Source organism: Lepeophtheirus salmonis, chromosome 14, assembly GCF_016086655.4.
Source record: "Lepeophtheirus salmonis chromosome 14, UVic_Lsal_1.4, whole genome shotgun sequence".
In the NCBI taxonomy this organism is placed as follows: Eukaryota; Metazoa; Arthropoda; class Copepoda; order Siphonostomatoida; family Caligidae; genus Lepeophtheirus; species Lepeophtheirus salmonis.
Window position 1 is genome coordinate 40,591,392 of NC_052144.2, and position 21,118 is coordinate 40,612,509.

The 21,118-nt window shown below is 30.4% G+C and overlaps 1 protein-coding gene across 1 annotated transcript in view; it reads right to left on the bottom strand.

The window, feature by feature from the left end:
- Nucleotides 1–340: 340 nt before the first annotated feature.
- The window catches only part of LOC121129538 (uncharacterized), a 64,608-nt gene continuing 43,830 nt past the window's right edge, over nt 341–21,118 (bottom strand). The window contains exons 2-5 of the mRNA XM_040725260.2: nt 20,762–20,876; nt 11,576–11,692; nt 5,592–5,922; nt 341–4,026 (exon numbers count right to left, since the gene is read on the bottom strand). Of these exons, the coding sequence (XP_040581194.1) occupies nt 3,843–4,026; nt 5,592–5,922; nt 11,576–11,692; nt 20,762–20,876 (747 nt within the window). The 3' untranslated portion in view covers nt 341–3,842. The remainder of the gene's footprint in view (nt 4,027–5,591; nt 5,923–11,575; nt 11,693–20,761; nt 20,877–21,118) is intronic.

Sequence of the window (21,118 nt, forward strand, 5' to 3'; positions counted from 1 at the left end):
GTTTCAGGTACGGCCTGGCCCCCAAATGGGATGAAAAACCCCACGTCTATTTAAATTTACCCCACCTCCATTTACACCCCGAAAGGACCCCCGAAATTTGAGACTGTTTCTTGTTTCATCTCATTTTGAGGAAAGGTCTGGAGTGAAATGTCGTAGAAACAGTTTTTCATATTTTGAAATGTAATATTTTCCGGTCGACGTTTTATTCATTCTTCATTTTGTCGGTCGACGTTTTTTCTGTCGACGTTTCGACTGAAAACTGATGAAGTGTAATGAAAATTAGTTATAATTTAATTCAATAAAGCATTTTAATACAAAACCAATAATAGTTAATAAAATGTTTTAATATTAAAATATCTTTATTAAAGGTTTTTGTCAGAAGTGTACAATACTTTTTATTCAGTTATATGTTGTAATATGAGGGCGTCTTCAGGCCACAAATACAGAGAAAAAAACAAGGCACAAAATACACCAAATATATGATATATGTAAATCAATTGCATATATCCTTTAATTTAAACATCATAAGTTGATATTTTATCAATTAAAATATATATTTAATTAAAATCAAATGAAAATGAATGAACTGTAGTAATATTTTGTCGCAAAGTATTTATAACAAGAAAATATATCCAATCAAAAACAAAGTAAAATAAAATATGTATTAGGGACTCATTTCCTTAATTAATTGTAAAAGAGTCACTCAAAAGTTCATGCAAAAAAACTAAGACAAATGAAGCATTAAAAAAAAAAATCAACTTAATAGTGCAATAAATAACATTAGTCAACAAACTTTTGCCCTTTGATTGAGATGGTATGTTCCTCATTGCTTTTATAAATGACCTCTATAGTACAAAATGAATGCTTTTGTCCCCACGGAGAGTCAAGATATCTGGAGAAAAGGTATATCAGAGACACTGTTTTCATTAATAAAGATTCAAAAGCACGCCCAATTTTGTGACGTAAAAAGTATAAATCTTACAAATATAAGAGAAGGACTACTTATATACCGAGTTGACATTTTTGTGAAGAATTTTTTTTAAAAACAATTTACACCAAAAATAGGCTATAATGCATACTTCAGAGGGAAGAGTTAAAACTACAACGACCTATTGAATAGTAAAAAAAAAAAAAAAAAAGAAGACACCCAACAACCGTGTTTCCTTTTCTAATGGTAGTTTCTTAACAAAAATGTCAACTTTACGGCTATATTGAGCACTCAGCCCAGGGATGAAGATAAATTAAATTTATTTTCCTTACGTCAATTCTGCCTGGCAAGTAAGATGAAATGATAACTGATATAACTTATCACTTAGTATCTTGCAGATTTCATATACTATCAAGACATCCTTGCAGCTTAATAATATATAAAAATATTTTTTCAAACAACAAATCTTTAATGATTTTGAAAAGATTACTTTTTTATGGTGTTCCTTTTTATATAATATGAAGTTGTATCTCTTCCCTTTACGACATCCTTATGATTTGTGGCATTTCGATCAAAAATGAAGAATTTATTAGACTTCTATAGAAAGGGTCTATTTTTCGCTTTTTTTTTTGTACTAACAAGGCCTTTTATCCGATTCAGAAAAAGATACATAAATAATTAAATATTTTTATAGAATCTGAGAATATGTACCTACAAACTATATTTTATGCTTTTTTATTTTATTTTAAATCTTTAAAAAAAAAAAAACAAAAAAAAACACTCTCTTAGACACAAAAGCCAAAATTTCGAGTTACAAAGTTCCTTTTATTTTTTCTCGATGTAAAATCAATAAATGTACGTCCTTACAATCCCAGGGCAAAGAAAAGTTGAAATTTGTTTGACGGGTGTAACTAATTAATATAATAAATCATATTTTTATCTGTCAGACCAATACCAGTGGCGTCCGCAGTGGTGGGCTGGAGAGGCTATAACTTCCCTCCCCAAAATTAAGGAATTTTTGCTTTTTACTAGAATTTTTTTTCCAAAAACTTTAATATTTGTAATTTTTTAAAAAAAAAAAAAATTTTTTTGTCAATAGCTATGGATTTTTGAAATTCTTTTCAAAAAATTTAATATTTCGAATTTAGTTTTTGAATTTTTTTATAAAAATTTGATATTTCATTTTTGAATTTTTTTTTCAAAAATTTAGGTATTTGCAATTTTTTTCCAAATAATTTAATTTTTTGTGAATGGCTATGGAGTTTTGAACTTTTTTTCAAAAAAAAATTAATTTGTAAATTTTTTTTCCAAAAAAAAATAAATCAAAAACTAAGCATCCCCCCCTCCCATATAATCCTGCGGACGCCAACAGTTAGATTATCTGTTGCCAAGAAAGGAAATTAGAAAAATCAAATAAAGTATGTACATAATTAAGTATGTGTATTATAATTGATGAATTTGAACAATAAAATTGGAGTCATTGTGGGATTGTCTTTTTGCAATTAACATGATGATATTATATATACATATACGTTGAATACAAGCTGTAAATTGCATATGCAAACTGTACAAGTTGCAATTAAAAATGTTTAGATAAATTATTTTAAATGAAAAATTTAGAATCCATGTGGTGAAGGCCGGGACTAGGATTTTTATTTCGAGACTTTATCACGTTACTTTATGATATAGTTTCGATGGTTCGACGATTTTGTAAAATAATATTAAGAAAAAATTAATTTTGGGATCATGTTTATTTATAAAAGACAACGACCTTATTCTTATATAAGACAAGTTTAAAAAATAATAATTTCGTCATTTAAAAAAAAATACTTTATACTATTAAATAATTCAAATTTTACAAAATAAACTAAAAATGTGATACAAATTGGATTAAGGAAAATATTAAATGGTCTATGGATGGGCAATCAATTAATGATATAATCTTTGATAAAAATGATGAATTGATAATTATTCTGTTGAACAATATGTCAAATATGTCCACAGTTATTATGTTACTTGTAAATACGTAAAAACTAAGTAATAAATAAGAGTTGAATAAGGCGTTTATGAGACGAACAAATTGTAACTTGTACAAAATCGCAACTTGTACACAACATATGTTTATGTATACATATATTATTAAGTAACCAATAATTAATTATGATTATAAATGTACAAAGTCAATGGATATGAAAAAGGAGTAATTTACAAAAGTATATAAATAAGCAATGCTTATAATTAATTAAAAAATATCATTTATCTATTATTTATTTTAGAATGAAATTAAAACGTAACTTCGGTTTGGATAAATAATCTCAAAACCTTTCAAGCAAATGTATATTATATTTTAATTTGTAAAAATCTGAAGAAAATTATGAAGCATTATTGGACATCTTGGTAAAGAATGTGTAACAAATCATCTAAGAAAGTGCAAGGCAAAAAAAAAATGCAACCTTAAATGGATATAGCTATTATAAGTAGTAGAAATTGAGCAATTTTTCATATGAAATATTAGTATTAATTTGTACATTTTATATTTAATTATATTAATTATTGTAATAATTATTGGAAAAATATGAAATTCAACATTGTAGAAAGGCAAAAATTGATTGGAGTGATGAATCAATTAATATGTATGTATATTATTGCTTGGGCCTTTTAATAAATATTTCAATTTGAAAATGATTCTGTCCATTCTCGAAATGTATAACCATTTTATCCATCAATGTTGAACGACTAGTGATACAAATTGGCAAATATTTTCTTCCTTTCATAAGATAACAAGCAGATTTGACACAAGGCACTAAGGATAATTAATAATGAATATAAAGTTTTATTGTTTTTCTTATTCGTATGATTGATTGATTGTTTAATTAATTGCTTTTTGACTTAGAATCTGCAACAACACAAATGATTAACGAACACGTCCAGCTTCCACACCTCCTCCACGTGCTGCACCTCGACCTCCTCCTCCGTTTATTTCCTGATCGGCCATTTCCTTTTTTGCTCTCTCCGTAACTACAATGTTCCACAGTTTTCGTCTTCGTTTCTTCCATTTTCTAAATTGGTGATATAAGCTTTTACGGTGAGCTAACTCTCTGTAAAATCATACACAACGGAAAAGATTAGTATATTATGAGTTTAATAAAGTGGATGAAATAAATCCAAGGTATTTAAACACCTATTTAAAAAAACGTGTAAAGCAAATTGTTACACAAAATTATAATGAAATATTATATATAGACTTAAAATTATGAATTTATTTAATACTAGTGGGAGTACCCATATTCCTTGGAGTTATTTTTAAACTTAAAATTAACGCCTTTGTCACCTTTATTCAACGTGTCACATTATAAAATTCAGATGCCTACAGTTATATTACTCATAGCTAGATGAGTACAATATAATTTTAATAAATCATCAACTAATAGTTGATAATTTGAATTACCAATGTTGTAATGAAACGAAAACGAAGAAATTTCAGCTTGTACAAATTGTATCAACATTGCAACTGGAACACAGCATATATTTAAAAAGTTCTTCAAAAAATATATTTTTAAAAAAATGTCATAATATATCGAACATGTGAGAGACATTACCTCCTACTTCAGCTACTCAGCAATCAACATCTGTCCACGGTGTAGTTTATCTCATTACCTGAATAAATATGATTCTTCCTCCGTGGAGTTTCATTTGTTAAACAATTTAAAGAAGAGTTACTTTTATGTATATTTTTTGTATATATGTAGAATTAGCTGGAATTCATCTTTAAATCCCAATTGATTGTTTTAATTGTGTTTTTTAGGGCAGGATACTAATAGGATTTGATCAAATGGACCGTTTTAGTTTTATAAAGACAAGAGTTTTTGTCTTGACACACCTAGGCTTGTAGACTTTCCTAACAACCTTTCGATCCTTCTTCCAGCAAAGGTAGGTATAATAAAATGTACTCTTGCAATAAGCAAGGAAGTTCTTGATTGCAATAAAACACCAACCCTCGTGAGCTAATTCATTTTTATTTTCTTCATTCTAATAGTGGGTATTTAAAAGATTTAGATTTATAAAGGAACTTTAATCCTTAATATTACTTCCATTATTCTCAATAACGAGCATTAGATGAGGCCAGAAAGTCATACAAACTTAAAAAATATAGATAGTTTCAAAAATCCACTGCTATTCTCAAAAAATAAAATTTTTTGTAAAAAAAATTTCAAATATTAGATTTTTGGAAAAACATATCAAAAATCCATAGCTTTTTTTACAAAAGGGATTTTTTTAAAAATTTACAAATCCACAGTTAGTCACAAAAATTTCAAGTATTAAATTTTTAGGAATAAAATTTTTACCCCTATTTTCGAGAAATATTTTTCATCCTGACCCCAAAAAAATATAGTAAGAAACAAAAATTCATCAAAATTTAACACAACTTCATGTATATCTCCATAGATGGACAGTGGACACACCTGTATAGTAGTCCAACATGTTGAGGTCGGGACTCTGTGGCTTAAATGTTGTGACGTCATAAGTTCTTATTTTAAATTTAAGTCAAGATGATACTACTGAGCCTTAATCTCACACTTTCAAATAACACATTCTTGCTACTTGCTCTAGATTATGTTGTGTTAAAGTTTAAAATAATCCAGATTTATATAGGCAATCTTACCCATCTGAAAGATATCTTGAGAAACACCGGAAGTCATACTGAATTATAAATTCTGGAAAACACATGGGAAGATCTCCAACTTCTGCGGCATAATTTAAATCTCTCCATTCAGGATCATTGTCTTCAATGAAAGAAGACACATTCAAGGGGAAGTTATCAGGCCTAAGTTGTCCCCATTGAGAGGTGAGGATTGTACGATCAACTTCATCATTTAAAAGATCTTCAACGACTTGACGAAGAGCAGATGTTTCGTCGAAAGCATCTTCGTCCTCCTCATGATCCACCTCAACAACGTCTGTTTCATGCATGCTAAGAACTCGACCATTCAGATCTAGGGGCAAGAAAAAAAACATTTTATTTCCACAATTTGTAGGTACATATATAAAGTACACCGACAGCTCTGGGCAAATTCAATTCATAATCATTCAAATATATATATTTTTTAAATATCAAATACAATGATCTCTGGGAAACCAAAGACAACTGCTGTAACAATGTTTGTTACTAGCTCAATTATCCCGACGTTAGTGAACATCCCTTCTATAATGCGGTCTGTTAACTGTGGAAAAACAATTACACATTCAATTTATATGATAAACAGTTAAACGATTATAATAATTATGTCATTTAAATTTTCTATCATTTTTAATTACTCTATCCATTTTGCGCTAGTAAATATCAATTAAATTGCTAGAAATACTTGAATGAATGTAAGGCATCAAAAAATAATAAATTATTATTTTAAAATAACCTATTAACATGAGTTTGAAGTTTCAACAATAATTAATTTTTAATTCTTATAATAGCATTATTCAAGATAAAGATATTCATCATTTTATGTGAATTTTGGAATCAAATTAGTACCCATCAGTTTTGATGAAGTTGCATCGATTGTAAAAATAATGGCTGCAATATTACATTTTTGTAGTTAAATTTGTACACTTCAGTCATCAGATTGAAAAAATGAGCAATGATTTTTAAGCAAAATAGTTGTTTAAATTTAATAAACCTCTATAAAAAAATGCAATATATGAATAAATCTTAACGAAGATATTAAAAGATGAATAAATAATTACATATAATCTGATTTAAAGTTTTAGGAGCATACAAAAAAAGTATTTGGTGGTCAAATGCAGATTCAAAGGAATTAGAAGCATTTATATACATATACATACATGTAAATCCGGTGTGTTTTTTAGCTGGCCTGTTAATTTGTAATTGGTAGTATAAAGAACAAATTTTCTTTTCTTTAGCAATTGTCATTATTATTTAATTCATGAGTAGTGAACATCCTTTCCTAAATAGATTCAATTATATTCAAAAACTGTTTGAACGTTCGTGTGTGCCCATAAAAGATGGAGCGTAACCCTGATAATTTGTTGCGGAGATCTAATTGTAAGTCTTAGTTGGACTCAGAGTGGAATTGGGGTTCGACATTGGAGTAATCCCCTGCAAATGTCCTTGTTTATATCCTTTTTTCCCTCCATTGTTATAACTGATTGTAGATGATCTAATGAAACGTCATGAGCATAATTCTTTCTCTCCTTCAAAACATTCTTCAAATTGTTAGGGTTACCAAATTGATTTTCGGTTTCCTTTTTTTTTTTACCATGCCCATTCTACACTGCAGTTTTACCTTTGTACATATACTTCAGGGTGTATAATATCCCAGTTCACTAACGAAGGATTAATGGAAGCTGGTTTGACATAGACACTTCAAAATTTAACACAATATCTCAGTCAAAATTTAGTTGGCATATAGGGATCTATATGTAAGTAGAGAGTAGTAAATGTTGGCTATGAGCTGGCATGTTTACAGTGTTTTTACAGCTATAGGCCAGCGTTATTTAGACAGATTGTTTTTTATTTTTTACAGGCGGTAGTACCCGGAATTGCCTGGAGTAATTAAGTGAAGATAACTCCCTAAGAAATCAACAGTGTTACTCTCCGTTTTTTATGAGCAAACCCACTCGTAGATACTCAATACTTATATCAATTCATGTGTTTTGTCCACAAGAATGAAAAAATAACAATAAGAGTTTTGAATTTTTTTTTAATATGTTGGGATGACTGGTGATTACTTAAATCCTTAGAGAGCTCACTAATAAAAACAAACAAAATTCATTTGAATACATCAGCGTTTATATTTTATTCCAATCTTAACATTCTGTAAATGCATATAAATTATGGTAGACATAAACTACCAATAACAAAAACAAAACAAAAACCAGTACTCTTGTTATACATGCACACGCCTGCAATATTTCATTAATACGATAACCTAATTATTTCTTATATATGTGTACACATTCAATGCGATATATACATCCCTGCAATATGTCATTCATACGACAGTATTGTTATTTCTTAGATCAAAATATGTCTATGATATTTATCATGGAACACTATATACAGTGACCCTGTGACTTGTTTTTATATCTTTCTACAAACATACAAACTTTGTATTATTAATATTGATATATTAGGCACTTAATTCTTAGCTTAGAGTAAGTAGTTTAGGGGTGAAGATTTGAACGCTAGCATATCTATAGTTAGTAGTGTTATATTTGTCTAAAAAACATAGAATGATCTCCGTTTAGTCCTAGGCTAAATTTATATCCTTTTTTTTAGTACTACGTCATTTCAGCATTTGAAGTTCCATCAATATCTAAATTATCCTTCAAAACAAAAACATTGATTTATAATAAGGTATTGAAAGGGGCATGAGTGTTGTTTATTTATATTAGTTTAATTGTAAACAAAGCGGTAGAAAGTGCTACCCTCTTGCGGCAAAATAATACAACTCCCTAAAATGATAATAATATTAACGTATAAAATAAAATACTCATATATGTTATTCACATAGGGGGTGCTGTGAAAAGAATTCGGAGTATGCATCATTTTTTAAACAACAAATTAAAGACTATCACACCACCTTGCGCATAATATATATATTTTTAGTTTACTCATCCCCTATTAATTTTGGGTCTATCTAGCCATAAAATACTCTAGTATTATGAAACCTAGCTATCATTCATTCCTTTCTTTAATCCTAGCTAGGAATGTAGCCCCGGCGGATCGACTAACCAGTCTTAGAACTGTTGAATGGGAGAAAAGATTGAACAGATACAAAAAAAGACTACAAAGACTCCAAATTGTACTTGAAGAATATTTTTAATATTCGTTATGTATTTGGATTTATGTAGCTTTGTATAAATTCATTTCCCAGATGTCATACATATTAATTATGAGACAAGGTGTACAATGTACATAGATTGGTGGTCAGAACCACCTTCCATAGTATAATATAATAAATTATGACAGCCCATACTACTCATTTAAAAGAAGCTGTATATATCATTGGCAGTAAATCGCTCCATATTAACGAAATCATAAAATAGAGATTTTGGGGCGTGTTTCGAAAGATTGATAAATTCTTCAAATTTTATATTCAAATTTTTATGTCCAGGATAAAGTTAGTATAAAAAAAAGTTGTCATTTCATGATAGTTACCATTTTGTATGACATAACCATCAAGGACCTTTAGGTATTTAATAATACTCCCATTACTTAGTATAAGAAATCATTTGACACATTTCTGAACTTTTTTGTTTCTTAGATATGACCAATCTTCTGATCAAATCTGATAAGTCCAAAGACATATATTATATGCTGTTATAACTCTTCGGTTATTTTGGAAGGACAATTACTTTAACAATTCTGCGTTCTTTTATTGAAAGGGCGGTTGCCTATAAAATCAACTTCCTGAAATGACAACGAAAGAAATACTTTTTGTGACACTCCCATATTTTGAGTAAACTGATCAAATATAAAGTTATGGTATATAATTAGAGCACAAGGTTAAAGTTAATATGGATTAATTCGATGATTTATATCTTACATCAGGAATAAAATTGGAGGTGAGTTGAGACAGAAAGGTGACTTCTCACATTTTGCGGGCAATGTATATTTGCTTTGCTAGATTTTTTTATGTTTGTACATTCAAAAAAGACAGTGGTATACGGTAAAACTGTTCTAAGTAAAAATATTGTTGATAAGTTGTAAAAACTATTCCAAAATGGCCGGGAAGATGCCAATTAAGATTCTCGCTCTGGACGCCCAAGCACGTTGAAACAGTGAAGAAAATTGCTTTTAAAAATAGTCGAATGACTATAAGAGAAGTTGTTTAGGATATTGACATATCTGTTGGCTCTTGCCATGATTTTTTTTGAATGTTTTGGGCATGAGACGAGTGTCAAAAATAATATTCGCATGAGGATCACTAATGAGCTATTGACAAACATCAATGCAAATCCTGATTTGCTCAAAAGTGTCATAACTGTTGACGAATTATGGTTATGATATCGAATCCAAAGACCAATCGTCCAAATAGAAGAACAAAAGGACGTATAGCATAAAATCGCCGAATAGGCAAAATATTTCTAACCCTTATGCCTCATACAAACAAACTAAACATATTATATAGCATTAAACAATAAATATATGTTCTTTTTTTAATGTTCTAACATAAAAAAATCCAGCATACCAAATAAACGTTACCCGCTAAATTTGAGCAGTAAACTTGCCCAAAATGGAATTTCTGTATTACTATTAGCTATTTTCAAAAAGACCCCCCCTTCCATGGCTCACAGATGGAATGGACCCTGTAGTATAAATTACTTATTGATTCATGGAATATATAATAAATTTCATTGACAGTATAATACTTGATAAATATGTCAAAAAAGAAGAAAAAAAATTAGAGTAAAATTTGATTAAATGCTAAGCATTGATAAGAAAAGTACATTAAGCCGGTATTCATGAGGTAGGCTTAAGCAGGGTCTTAGTTAAGGGAGCAAGCTGGCTCTCAATAATTTTTTTCAATCGTAGTATTTCTCGACATATTTCATTATCATTAGATATCGATTGTCACTTCATCCAGGCCCTTCAATACAAAAATCTAAACTACGGCTGTGCTAAGACAACGGTAATTTTTGGACGGATTTGTTTTTTTTTTAACTTTTGAATTTGATTTTTTTTTATTCAAGAAAATAAATTTACGAATATTTTTACTTCATAGAAATTAATTTTTACATGGGTCCTAAAAAAATGCAGAATCTCTATTTTAATTGTGGAGGTGTTGAAAAAAATAGAATGACTATATTAATGATGTTTTTTTATTAAAGATAAATACAATATGCAGACCCATGTTTCCTATAATCAAGCGCAGGATCTAAGGCCACTTCCTCTCATAAAACCAGCACTGCCTAAAAGTTCAAAAACATCTTTTTTCAGATATGATTTAAAAGAGCAGTGGGGATTTTTTTTTATTACTTACAATATTTATTGACTTAAGATGGATATTTAACAGCACATTGGTTTGTTTTGACTTGAAAGTCCTATATAAATGATGTGAAACATGGGGGTTAGTTTTTGGATTATTAAAAATCTGATAGGCATGTTCCCCCAGCCCCTAACGGCGCCATGAGATAAATTTTACGACTATTTGGATAAGTTTACGTATTTCTTTTATTCAGATCAGAGAAGTTTCGTGTCCTCACGAGGAATAAATCTGCTTAATCCTAGCTGTTTAAGAATGTTGATATATCCTATGACCAATGAGGATCTTATTATTAGAGCAGGGTAAATGAGCGCATTCGGAGTGTATAAATTAGCTCCATTTAATTTGTACAAGTTATTTTATTCCTTAAACAGCGTTGTCAGATTCTTCCACTCTAGACACCATTTTTTTAAATGTCATTTTGAGTCAAATGGAACGCTGGCCTCGTGTGGATATAATCCCAAGACGGATAAAGATTTTGGATTTACTTTAAAGACGTGCCCAATGGACAGGGCCTTCTACTCGCTAAATGTTGTAACTATTCCTGACTCCTCCCATCATCAGTATATTTGATATTTAATTTAATTTTAAATTGCCATGGCTGTAAATTTGAATTTTACATTTATTAGAGGATTTGTCTTACCACTTTTGTGTTGTTGAGTAAAGAGTTGATTTGATGTTGTGCGAGTGGATGTTGAGAAGAGTTGGGTGGTTGTGGTTGTGAGTGAAGTAACGTCCATATCTTGATACGATGATATATCTTAAATACAAAACCAAAAAAACATAACTTATTAGTCATTTTTCACTCAAAATGTAATTATAACAATAAAGAAATCAATACTATAACTATTTATATATTATTTGCCAAATGAGATACGAATGGTAATTATCATTTATCATTTGAAAATGTATATTATACAATTTATATTAGGGCGGATTTGTTTTTCAACTTTTTTCGAATTTCGATTATGATTGATTCCGGAAAAATGTCATATTATAAGAAAATGACATGTGCCCAATTTCATTGCTCTACGATGCCATCTTTAGGTCGGTCATCAGGGTCAAAGTTTGGAAAAAGGCAAACATTCTTCAATTAGTCAATACAGACTTTAAAAAGACATTATTCATTATCTTATTAAAAACAATTTTGACAGATATTTTGTAACCAATAAAAAATATTAATAAAGTTAGATTCTAAGAGAAATTCATGCTCCAAAAAAAGAGAACAACGGTTCTAGGACACTTTGCCAAACAGCCACTTTACCGAACAAAAATAATATATATATTTGTTGATAATTAAAGTCAGAGACAACCTACGGATAGAGAGTGTACGTAAGTGAGTGCTCCAACACATTCAATCTGAACGAAGGATTATTTGCATTGTCCATTGAATTTCAATCATTGATTGATTTATTTACTTCTTTAATTATTGGAGGATTGTCATTTTTTTTGTTCTAATAGCAGTTTAAGACAACTGTTGAAGGATCCTCATAACGAAATCAATCAATTATTAATTAATCTACACTTAACCATTACAAAACGTGGCAAGTAATTAATAATACATTTTATCTTTCAAAATTTGTGTAATATGAATAAGAATCATAATCAAAGAGTCTTGTAGTATGAATCCTCCTCAAATATAGTTATTATTTGCATTTTTTATCCGCAAAATTGTATTCGTCAATAGCGTTTTTGGTAAAGTGTCCTCACACGAAGAATGACATGAGGTATTTTTCTGAAAATGCGAAAAAAAGATGCGCCCTATACGCGGATCATCAAATTTTCCTTACGTTAGTCACTATTTTTGCTCCATAACTGATAAAGTTAAAAAATAACTTAACTAATATTTTTGTAGGTTAGAAAAATGTATATCAAGGATACACATTAGAAAAATGATTTATCTCAATATTTCTACCTTCTCACGAAATAAATAACTTTTGGCTTTATTCAAACTGAAACAGAGATGTTCGACCTACGGGAAACATCTTGAAGGAATGAAATTTCCCAGTGGGTATTTTTGAACCACACAATAATAAATTTTTCGCAGATTTTTTTAATCGAAAATTGAAAAAGTTGACAAACAAACCACCCTAATATAGGAGTTTTCTTTCATAAAAGCACAATGATATCATTTCATTCTTTATTAATATAATTATTTTTTGGGAAAAATTTATGCATTAATGTTCATTCTACATACATAAAGCTACAAAGTTTATTCTTTTTATTTGTCATCATATATTTTGATAGTAAAGTTTTTAGAACATAACAATATCTGCAGTGTGTATGCCTCTTTTTCAATGGGCAGAGTCTTTCCCATAAAATGATATCTACTTTGTTTATATATGTACCTAGAATCAATTAGTTCTTGTTTTTGAGAATTTCTACATTTTCTATACAGGTTTGGGGCTAAGTAGATTTAAGTGTACTTAAGTCAAGTACAATTACTTTATTGAAATTTAAGTGCAAGGAGAGGCAACATAATCCCCATTTTTCAAAATGTAATACAAGAGTGTCCGCAGGAGGTGGGCTGGAGGGGCTGTATTCAAAATATTAAATTATTTAATTTTTTTTTCCAAAAAATTTAATTTTCAGTGAATAGCTAAGACTTTTTTTTTTGAAAAAATATATTATTTATAATTAAATTTTGAAATGGTATATTTTGTAAACAGGTGTGGATTTTTTCAAAAAAAATAATTTTTTGATGATAGCTATGGACTTTTGAGATTTATTTATTAAAAAAAATCTATTTTTTTTTCAATATCTGTAGATTTTGAAAGTATTTTTGAAAAAAATCATAATTTGAAATTTCATTTTTTCAAAAAAAATTATAAGTCGAAATTTTTTTCCAAAATAATTTAATTTTCTATGAATAGCTATGGATTTTTGATTTTTTTTGCAAAATATTTAATTTTCTGTGAATAGCTATGCAATTTTAAAATTGATTTTATATTTTCTTCTCTAGGAATCGCCGGGGCACGAACGTACACACATCATTCATCAAGTTCAAGAGAATATCTCTTGAGCGTGATGTCCATGAGGTATGGCGATTCTATCGGTTTTGTTTATCGTTTAGTTCACTTTAATCTTTCATTTTTATTTTATTTTTCAAATTCGTTTAGTTCACTAAGTCGTTCACTTTTAATCGTTATTATTCACTTTTTAAATTATTTTTCCTTTCTTTTTAACCAATTTTAGAAAAATAAAACGCAATCCTGCTAAACATCTTATAATACAAGGATTGTCAGACTACAGATCACGGTCCATATCCAGCCCGACATGCCCTATTGATGGCTCCCAGCTCCTTTGCCCTCTTACTAAATAAGTCAGTCTTTTGGAGATTATGGATTATTGAAATTATTTTGTATTGAAAGAGTGAGTGAAGCTGATTTTAGTTCATCTCATAAAATTTAACTATATTTTAGTACAGAGTTAAGATTGGGATGAAATTATAACCATATTTTTTATGTAATTTCGAATTAATTTTTTGTCATTGTCCTATCTTTTAGTAATTCAACAGCTTATTTTATGTGTAGAGTACATTAGTTGGTGTTGGGTCGGTCTGGACTGAATGAAACGGACCACCTATCCGTTCGTCTTATATGAATGAGTCGACAAAAGTTAGAAAAAGAAAATATATAACGTCACACACCTTTTTTAGATAATATATATGAATCATGTTAGTTTGTTTACTTGTTATTTCCAAATAGGACATTCTTATGTCTCTGCAGGCCGGTTGTATAATTTTAAAAGCTAATTTTTGTGGTCTACATGTGAAGTCCGCGTACCGATACGTGACCGAATAGCGTGACTGGGCTTTTATTATTTGTTAATTTTTTTGGACCGAATGAGTCAATCAAGTGATCGACTCAGATCAAGCATCAGGTCCTTACAATATACACATTTTTAAAACATGTAAAGTACTCCCAAACATCTCAAATATGTATGCGAGAAAGTATAACTTTGGAGATAAGTACTTAATCAAAAAATAAGTAAAAAATTGGACTATAGAATATATTTGAACATATAGGAATCTAAGATAATGTAATCTAAATATACGATGAACGATTTCAAAGCGTTTGTTTTGTCGTTCACTTTTTTTAATTCCGACGGATTTTTTGAACGATGAACAATTATCCACAAGCCCGATTTGTACCAAGGTGTTATTAGGAAAGTATCTCAATTTATGAACCTATATTAATGCCCAATTAAAGAATAAATTAGGCATATTAAAATTATTTATGATTGATTTTCATATCCAAAGATTACCTTTATTTTTTAAGACTTCCAAATACAAAATCAATGATAAATATGTACCGTAACGTGAACTACAAGTGAAGCCTTGGACACAAGATTTGTTACTCTGCTTGATAACACAGTCAAAGACTCGAGACTTGACATGGACTCGAAAAATAATACTCGATGCCGGATTTTTTTTTTTTTTTTTTTGAAAATAAGGTTCTTATAATTTTTCGAGTCTGGATCGGAATATATTAGGTATTTTGTGTCAAAATCGCAGCTCTGAACAACATACTTGGTCCTTTTATAGTTATTCTCAATTATATAGAGCTCTAGTCGAGTTTTCGGTTCTACTATATACTCTATATCCATCATTACTTTGAGGTTAGTATTATTTTATTAACCTAGCTAGTACAAAAAATATACTGTGTATTTTGTTAACAGCTGTTGATGGTTTTCTTTGTTTTCTCCTAATCAGTGTTCTGAGCGTTGATTGGTTGAGTTAGAACTAGATTTTGGGTATTTTTTCTGTTTCTTTTTGGGGGAAAGGTTGCGTGTTAAACGACGTGTTAAGCCATTAAACACTTATATAGACTAAATGGATAAAAAGGACAGAAATGGTGTACAATATTATTTTGAAAAGCCTTTGTTTTTAGGAGGGAAACAAACAAAGAGATGAAATAAAAGGGAAATGTAAAATATAACATGTATTTATATATGGTACATACATATATAAATACATGGATACAATATTATACAGTATACACATATTATACTACTGCTAATTCAAGCATATACATAAATTTCAATTCCCTTCTTTCCAAGACGCTTTTTTTATGCATGACTGTGCTGTGGCCCGCTTTTTGAGTAGGATTAAGTTTATGAAAAATAAATACAACTCTAGGATTGAATCAAATGCATTTACTTATCTCCTTCTCTTTTTAAGATACATGAGATCTCTCAACACAAAAGTAAGCCGGAATGATTTTTATCAAAATTGAATATTGATTACGTTTGTATTCTTCCAAGATTCATTATCAAGGATAAAAATAATACTATCTACCGGTTTAAAAATAAAAGAAGCCGAAAATTAACGTGGTTACTCCGACAGTTTGAAGAGTAGCATGGCTGTCATGACGTTTCATTAAATTTTCTGAGAGCAGCTATTAGATAAAGTAAATAAACACAAGACCCACTACGTACCTAGTAATGATATTGGCAGGTATTACTCGGATGTAGATCCTCAACTCTACTCCGAGTCCAACCAGAACTTCTACCTATAACTCCTCAGCGTTACTCTCCGCCATTCATGAGCAGCAAACCACTTCAGGGTTACACTTTATAATTTATAATTACATATATGTTCACTTCTCAAGAATGAATGAATAATGAGAACGGCTTTAGAAAATAAAATAAGATACAGGGTTGATCTTATCTAGGGATACAAATTTTACTATTTTCAATCCGGAATGACATTGTTTGGTGCAAAAGGAGACAACCAGACAACTGATCTCTTAACAGAGCAAGCTAAGATGGTTGAAAAGAGGAAAGAAGATTCTAAATTTTCTCACTACCAACAAAAATTTGTTCTTTTCCAATGAAAAATTGTTCAGCGTGGATCCCACTCTGAACAAAACATCACAATCACAAAGAAACATCCAAAATATCTCAGCTTCAGTGAGCCATTGAGTAGGAAATAAAGAAGGAGCCTGGAGGGAAGAAAACAAAAGGATAGCAATGAAAGTAGGACTGAAACAATTTTCAGATGATGCCTTTGTTATCCAAAGACTTTTTAAGTGACTCCATTATTTTACATACATACTACTGCTATTAGACAATATAACATATATTTAAAAAAATATATATAAATGATTGTGCAGAGATGAAAAACTTACATTGATAGAATAGATATGCATATTTTAGAGTTGTAAAAAATATAACTTTAGACCAGTAAGAGACCTTTTGTAGGTGTAACCTGACCTGTGTTTTTTCCATATTTTATTATTATATTATTCTTTATTTCTTGAGGAGAGAACATCCAAGTATAAAGTGCGGTGCTCATAAATGAAGGAGAGTAACCTTGAGGATTTGTTGCGGAGTGATGGCTATAGGTCCATGTTCGACTTGGAGTATAATTGCAGATCAACATCCGAGTAATTCTTGGATGTTCAATATCCTTGCTCGATACGGTGAGGGATTTATGTTTATTTATTTCACCACCCTGTTAGATTACTCACAGATAATCTAATAAAACGTCATGATTAGGGGTGTGCATATTGAGAATATTGGGGTGAGTGTAAATAAAAAAAAGATAATATGTCCCTAAGAGCAAAATCTGAATGCTTTTATCAATTCTTCTTCCAAATTTTGAAAGTTCTAACGTATCAGCAAGCAACAGTCATCTCAATCTAGCTGATATTCACATCCATAGTTATGAAAGCTAAGCAGCTCATCTCTCAAACACTCTTTAAACTATCAGGGTTGCCATGTGTTAATTTTCGTTCCTTGTTTTTTACATATTCCCAGGTATTTACAACTCTATGGATATTGGTTTTGTACACGGTTCTATTGCTGGATTTTTTGTTTAGTTTAGATAGTTAGTCTTACCTTTAATTCTTAGAAAATAATCTATTTTTCTTGTTGATTTGACAAAATAATGAATGATCTGCTCCATAGGAGCATGTTTTCCTTATCTAGCAAGGATATCGACTGAAATTACTCCGATACCGATCCTCAATTCTATTCTGTTGGAGTTCAACTTACAATTATAACTCTCCAACTAATCAGTAGTATTGCTCTTCATTTTTCGAGATCACACACAATCGTGGCTACCCTTTAAACAGTAGAGGAAATAATGATTTGATCCCTTGCCGATTTTGTAAGCCCCTGACAAATATTTTATATGGAATTGAGGTCTGGAGACTGGCTAGGCCTTTCCATGCCCTTAATGTGATTTTCTTGCGTACTCTTTTGTTGACATGGTCGTGGGTTTCATTTTCAGTTAACCTCCCTAAGGGAAGGAGGGGTTTCCACTCATTCAAAGTTCAGAAATAACCCCAAAACACAATTTTTTCTACGGTGGAGATTCTAATCCTTTTTCCTTCTCCAAACCCTTTTTTGTTCATACAAAATTGATAGTATGAGTCTCTCATTGTTAAAGTAAACATAGTTTAAATTTATATACCGTTCTTTTTTTCTAATCTTTTTTTTGTGAGTGAGAAAACTCACAAAATCGGCAAAAAATTATATAAAATAATAATTATCTTTACTTCATTTGTTCTCCTCTCCAGAATAATGTAATTATGGAAACAACTTTGAATAATAATGATAATAAAAACTGTTCAGTTTGCAAACAACAACAAAACTCCAACGCCAAAAAAAAAAAAAAATACTTAAGATTAACAGCTCTAAGTATTTGACAACGAAATGTTAATGAATCACTGAGAATTAAATCTACATAAATACTTATATGTATGTTCAAAGCAAGACTTAATGTACTAAAGATTTTTATTTTTATGATTAAGATTTGTCTTACAGAGTCTTACATATACAACAAACAGAGTAGGGAAGCAAAACGTGGACTCGAGAGATGTATTTAGAAATACATCAATAATTTTATAATTGCAATAATGGGCAATAAATAATGTTAACAAAACATGTAGACAAGGTTATTGCTTAACTTTTTTCACTCAATATGGCAACTTTCATTATCAATCACAGCCTTTATACGTCACCTGAAGGCCATGCTGGAGTTGATAACAAACTCCTCTGACAAGTTGTCCCATGCAGCCAGTATGAAGTATGCGTCCACATTTGGGTGTGAGATCCTGTTGGTTTCGCTCTCCAACGTACCTCAAATAGAAAAGTCAAGTGGGTTCAAATCGGGTGAGGAAGGGGGCCATATCTCTTTGGACTAAAATCGAGCCATGTTATCTGCGCAGAACTTTTGGCACTTGGGGTGTGTGAGATGAAGCGCCGTCCTGAGTCCATACGTAGTTACCTCCCAAGTAGTTGGTATTCAGCCATGGGAAGATGTTGTACCTAAGCAGCTAATAGTAGGCCTCCTGGCCTGTCCAGCATTGAAAAAGAACGGAGGTATCCTTTTTTTTTTTTTAATGTTTCTTTAATTGGTTAGATGGAGTTGCACTGATTAAGTAAAAGTAAAGATTATAGTATTACAATTACTCCATTTAATCTAGGAATCTTTTTTGGTGAAATAAGTATACATATAGGATATTTTTCTCTATGAATCACAGGGGAGCGAACGTACACACATTAAGTTCAAGAGAATAACTCCCGAGCGTGCTGTCCATGAGCTATGGCGATTCTATAACGGAGGCATCCTCTTTTAATCAGAGGCCACAACGCCAAGGACCATTGTGTGGACCATATATTTGGTATGGTAAATCCCTTGGACCTCTTCTTTTGTTTCTGCAAGCCAGCGGTTGTGGAATGAATCAACTGTGAAAATCTTCTTATCCGAGGAAAAGTTTCATAATTGACCCGTTTGCCTTGATCCATGTGAGGATTTTCTTACATCTCTCGAGACTTCTGGCTTTCATGCCCTCTTGCAGAAGGTGGTGTCGGGGTACTTGTGAATAATAATCCCAATTTGTACTTTATAGCTATCCTGATGGTCCTACAAGCCACAAAGAAGTCGTTGGCAAGGCGATTTATCGACTTAGTGGGAACCTTCTTTATATTCTTCTCCAAACTTAACAATTACTTTGTATCCCTCTTAATCTATCCCTACACTTCCTGACATCCTAGAGAGGTCTTTTCCATTTTTCTTTTTTTCTTTTTAGTTAACTTAAAAACGTCCTAGACATTTTACAATGTCCAGAATCTTTATCACATCAACTCCAGCATCTAGAAGATCTGAGATGCGCTGACTTTTTGCTTTTTGCTGGTTCATGATGATGAAATGACTAAATGATTAGTATAGTTTGTTTATTCAAAAAGGACGGCAGAAACAGAATATCAAAAAATAAACACTAAACCTTTTTAAAGTAATGAGAAAATAAACATTGATTAATAGTTCACGTTCTGCTGCCCCTTCCCTGTATATATATTTTTTTAATTCCGGTGAAGTCTGGAAATTTCAATTATTTAAAAAAACAAAATCTATCCGGACGTACCAGGAGTGGCATTGGAACCATAAACCCCCACTTTTGTAGAGTTTTTATTGTTATCACAGTAAAATTCAGATGTCATAGTTTTCAGGGGGAAAAAAATTGTTATTCCCTCAAATTTACTTAATAAAAATAAATGATTTTTTTCTCTCCTATAAAAAATTGTTTATCAAATTTAGCATTTACAAAAAGAACAAAAACATTGAAGTCCAAATTAAAAAATAAATAAATAATCTGCAGACACCCCTGATGACGTCATCATTATATAATCGCCCTTTGCCCCAAATGGGAATATACATTCCAGTGCCGGTGCATACGAGGCAAGGCTAAAAAAGAGGCAGGAGAAAACAGGAAAATAAAGTTGTCAAATACAAAAATTCGAGAAATTACGTTTTTTTATTTTACACGAATTTGAGAGCCGCTCTCTGAGGAGTAATGTATATTTAATATTTGTAAATTACCGTGGAGCTGATCTTCACACGTAAGGATGCTGACTCGTTTGGAAGTGGAAGTGGAAAGGATATGATTGGTGCCCGAATGTTCATTTTGTATAAATCCATTTTGAAATAATGATGGCTGAAAGAGAATGATAATAAAATTAAAATAATGTTCAAATCTTAAAAGGTTGAATATTAGCTAGAGTATATAAAAAGTGCTTAAAACCCATCCAGGGTCTAATATGTATGTATAATGGTATATATGTGTAGAAGCAGCAAAAAAAGATCCTGGAAACACTTTTTGTGAGAACCTCTTCTGTAAATTTAAATTTTTTCAAAAGAGACTGTTCTTTCAATTATTTAAGGGATATTTTTCGAATA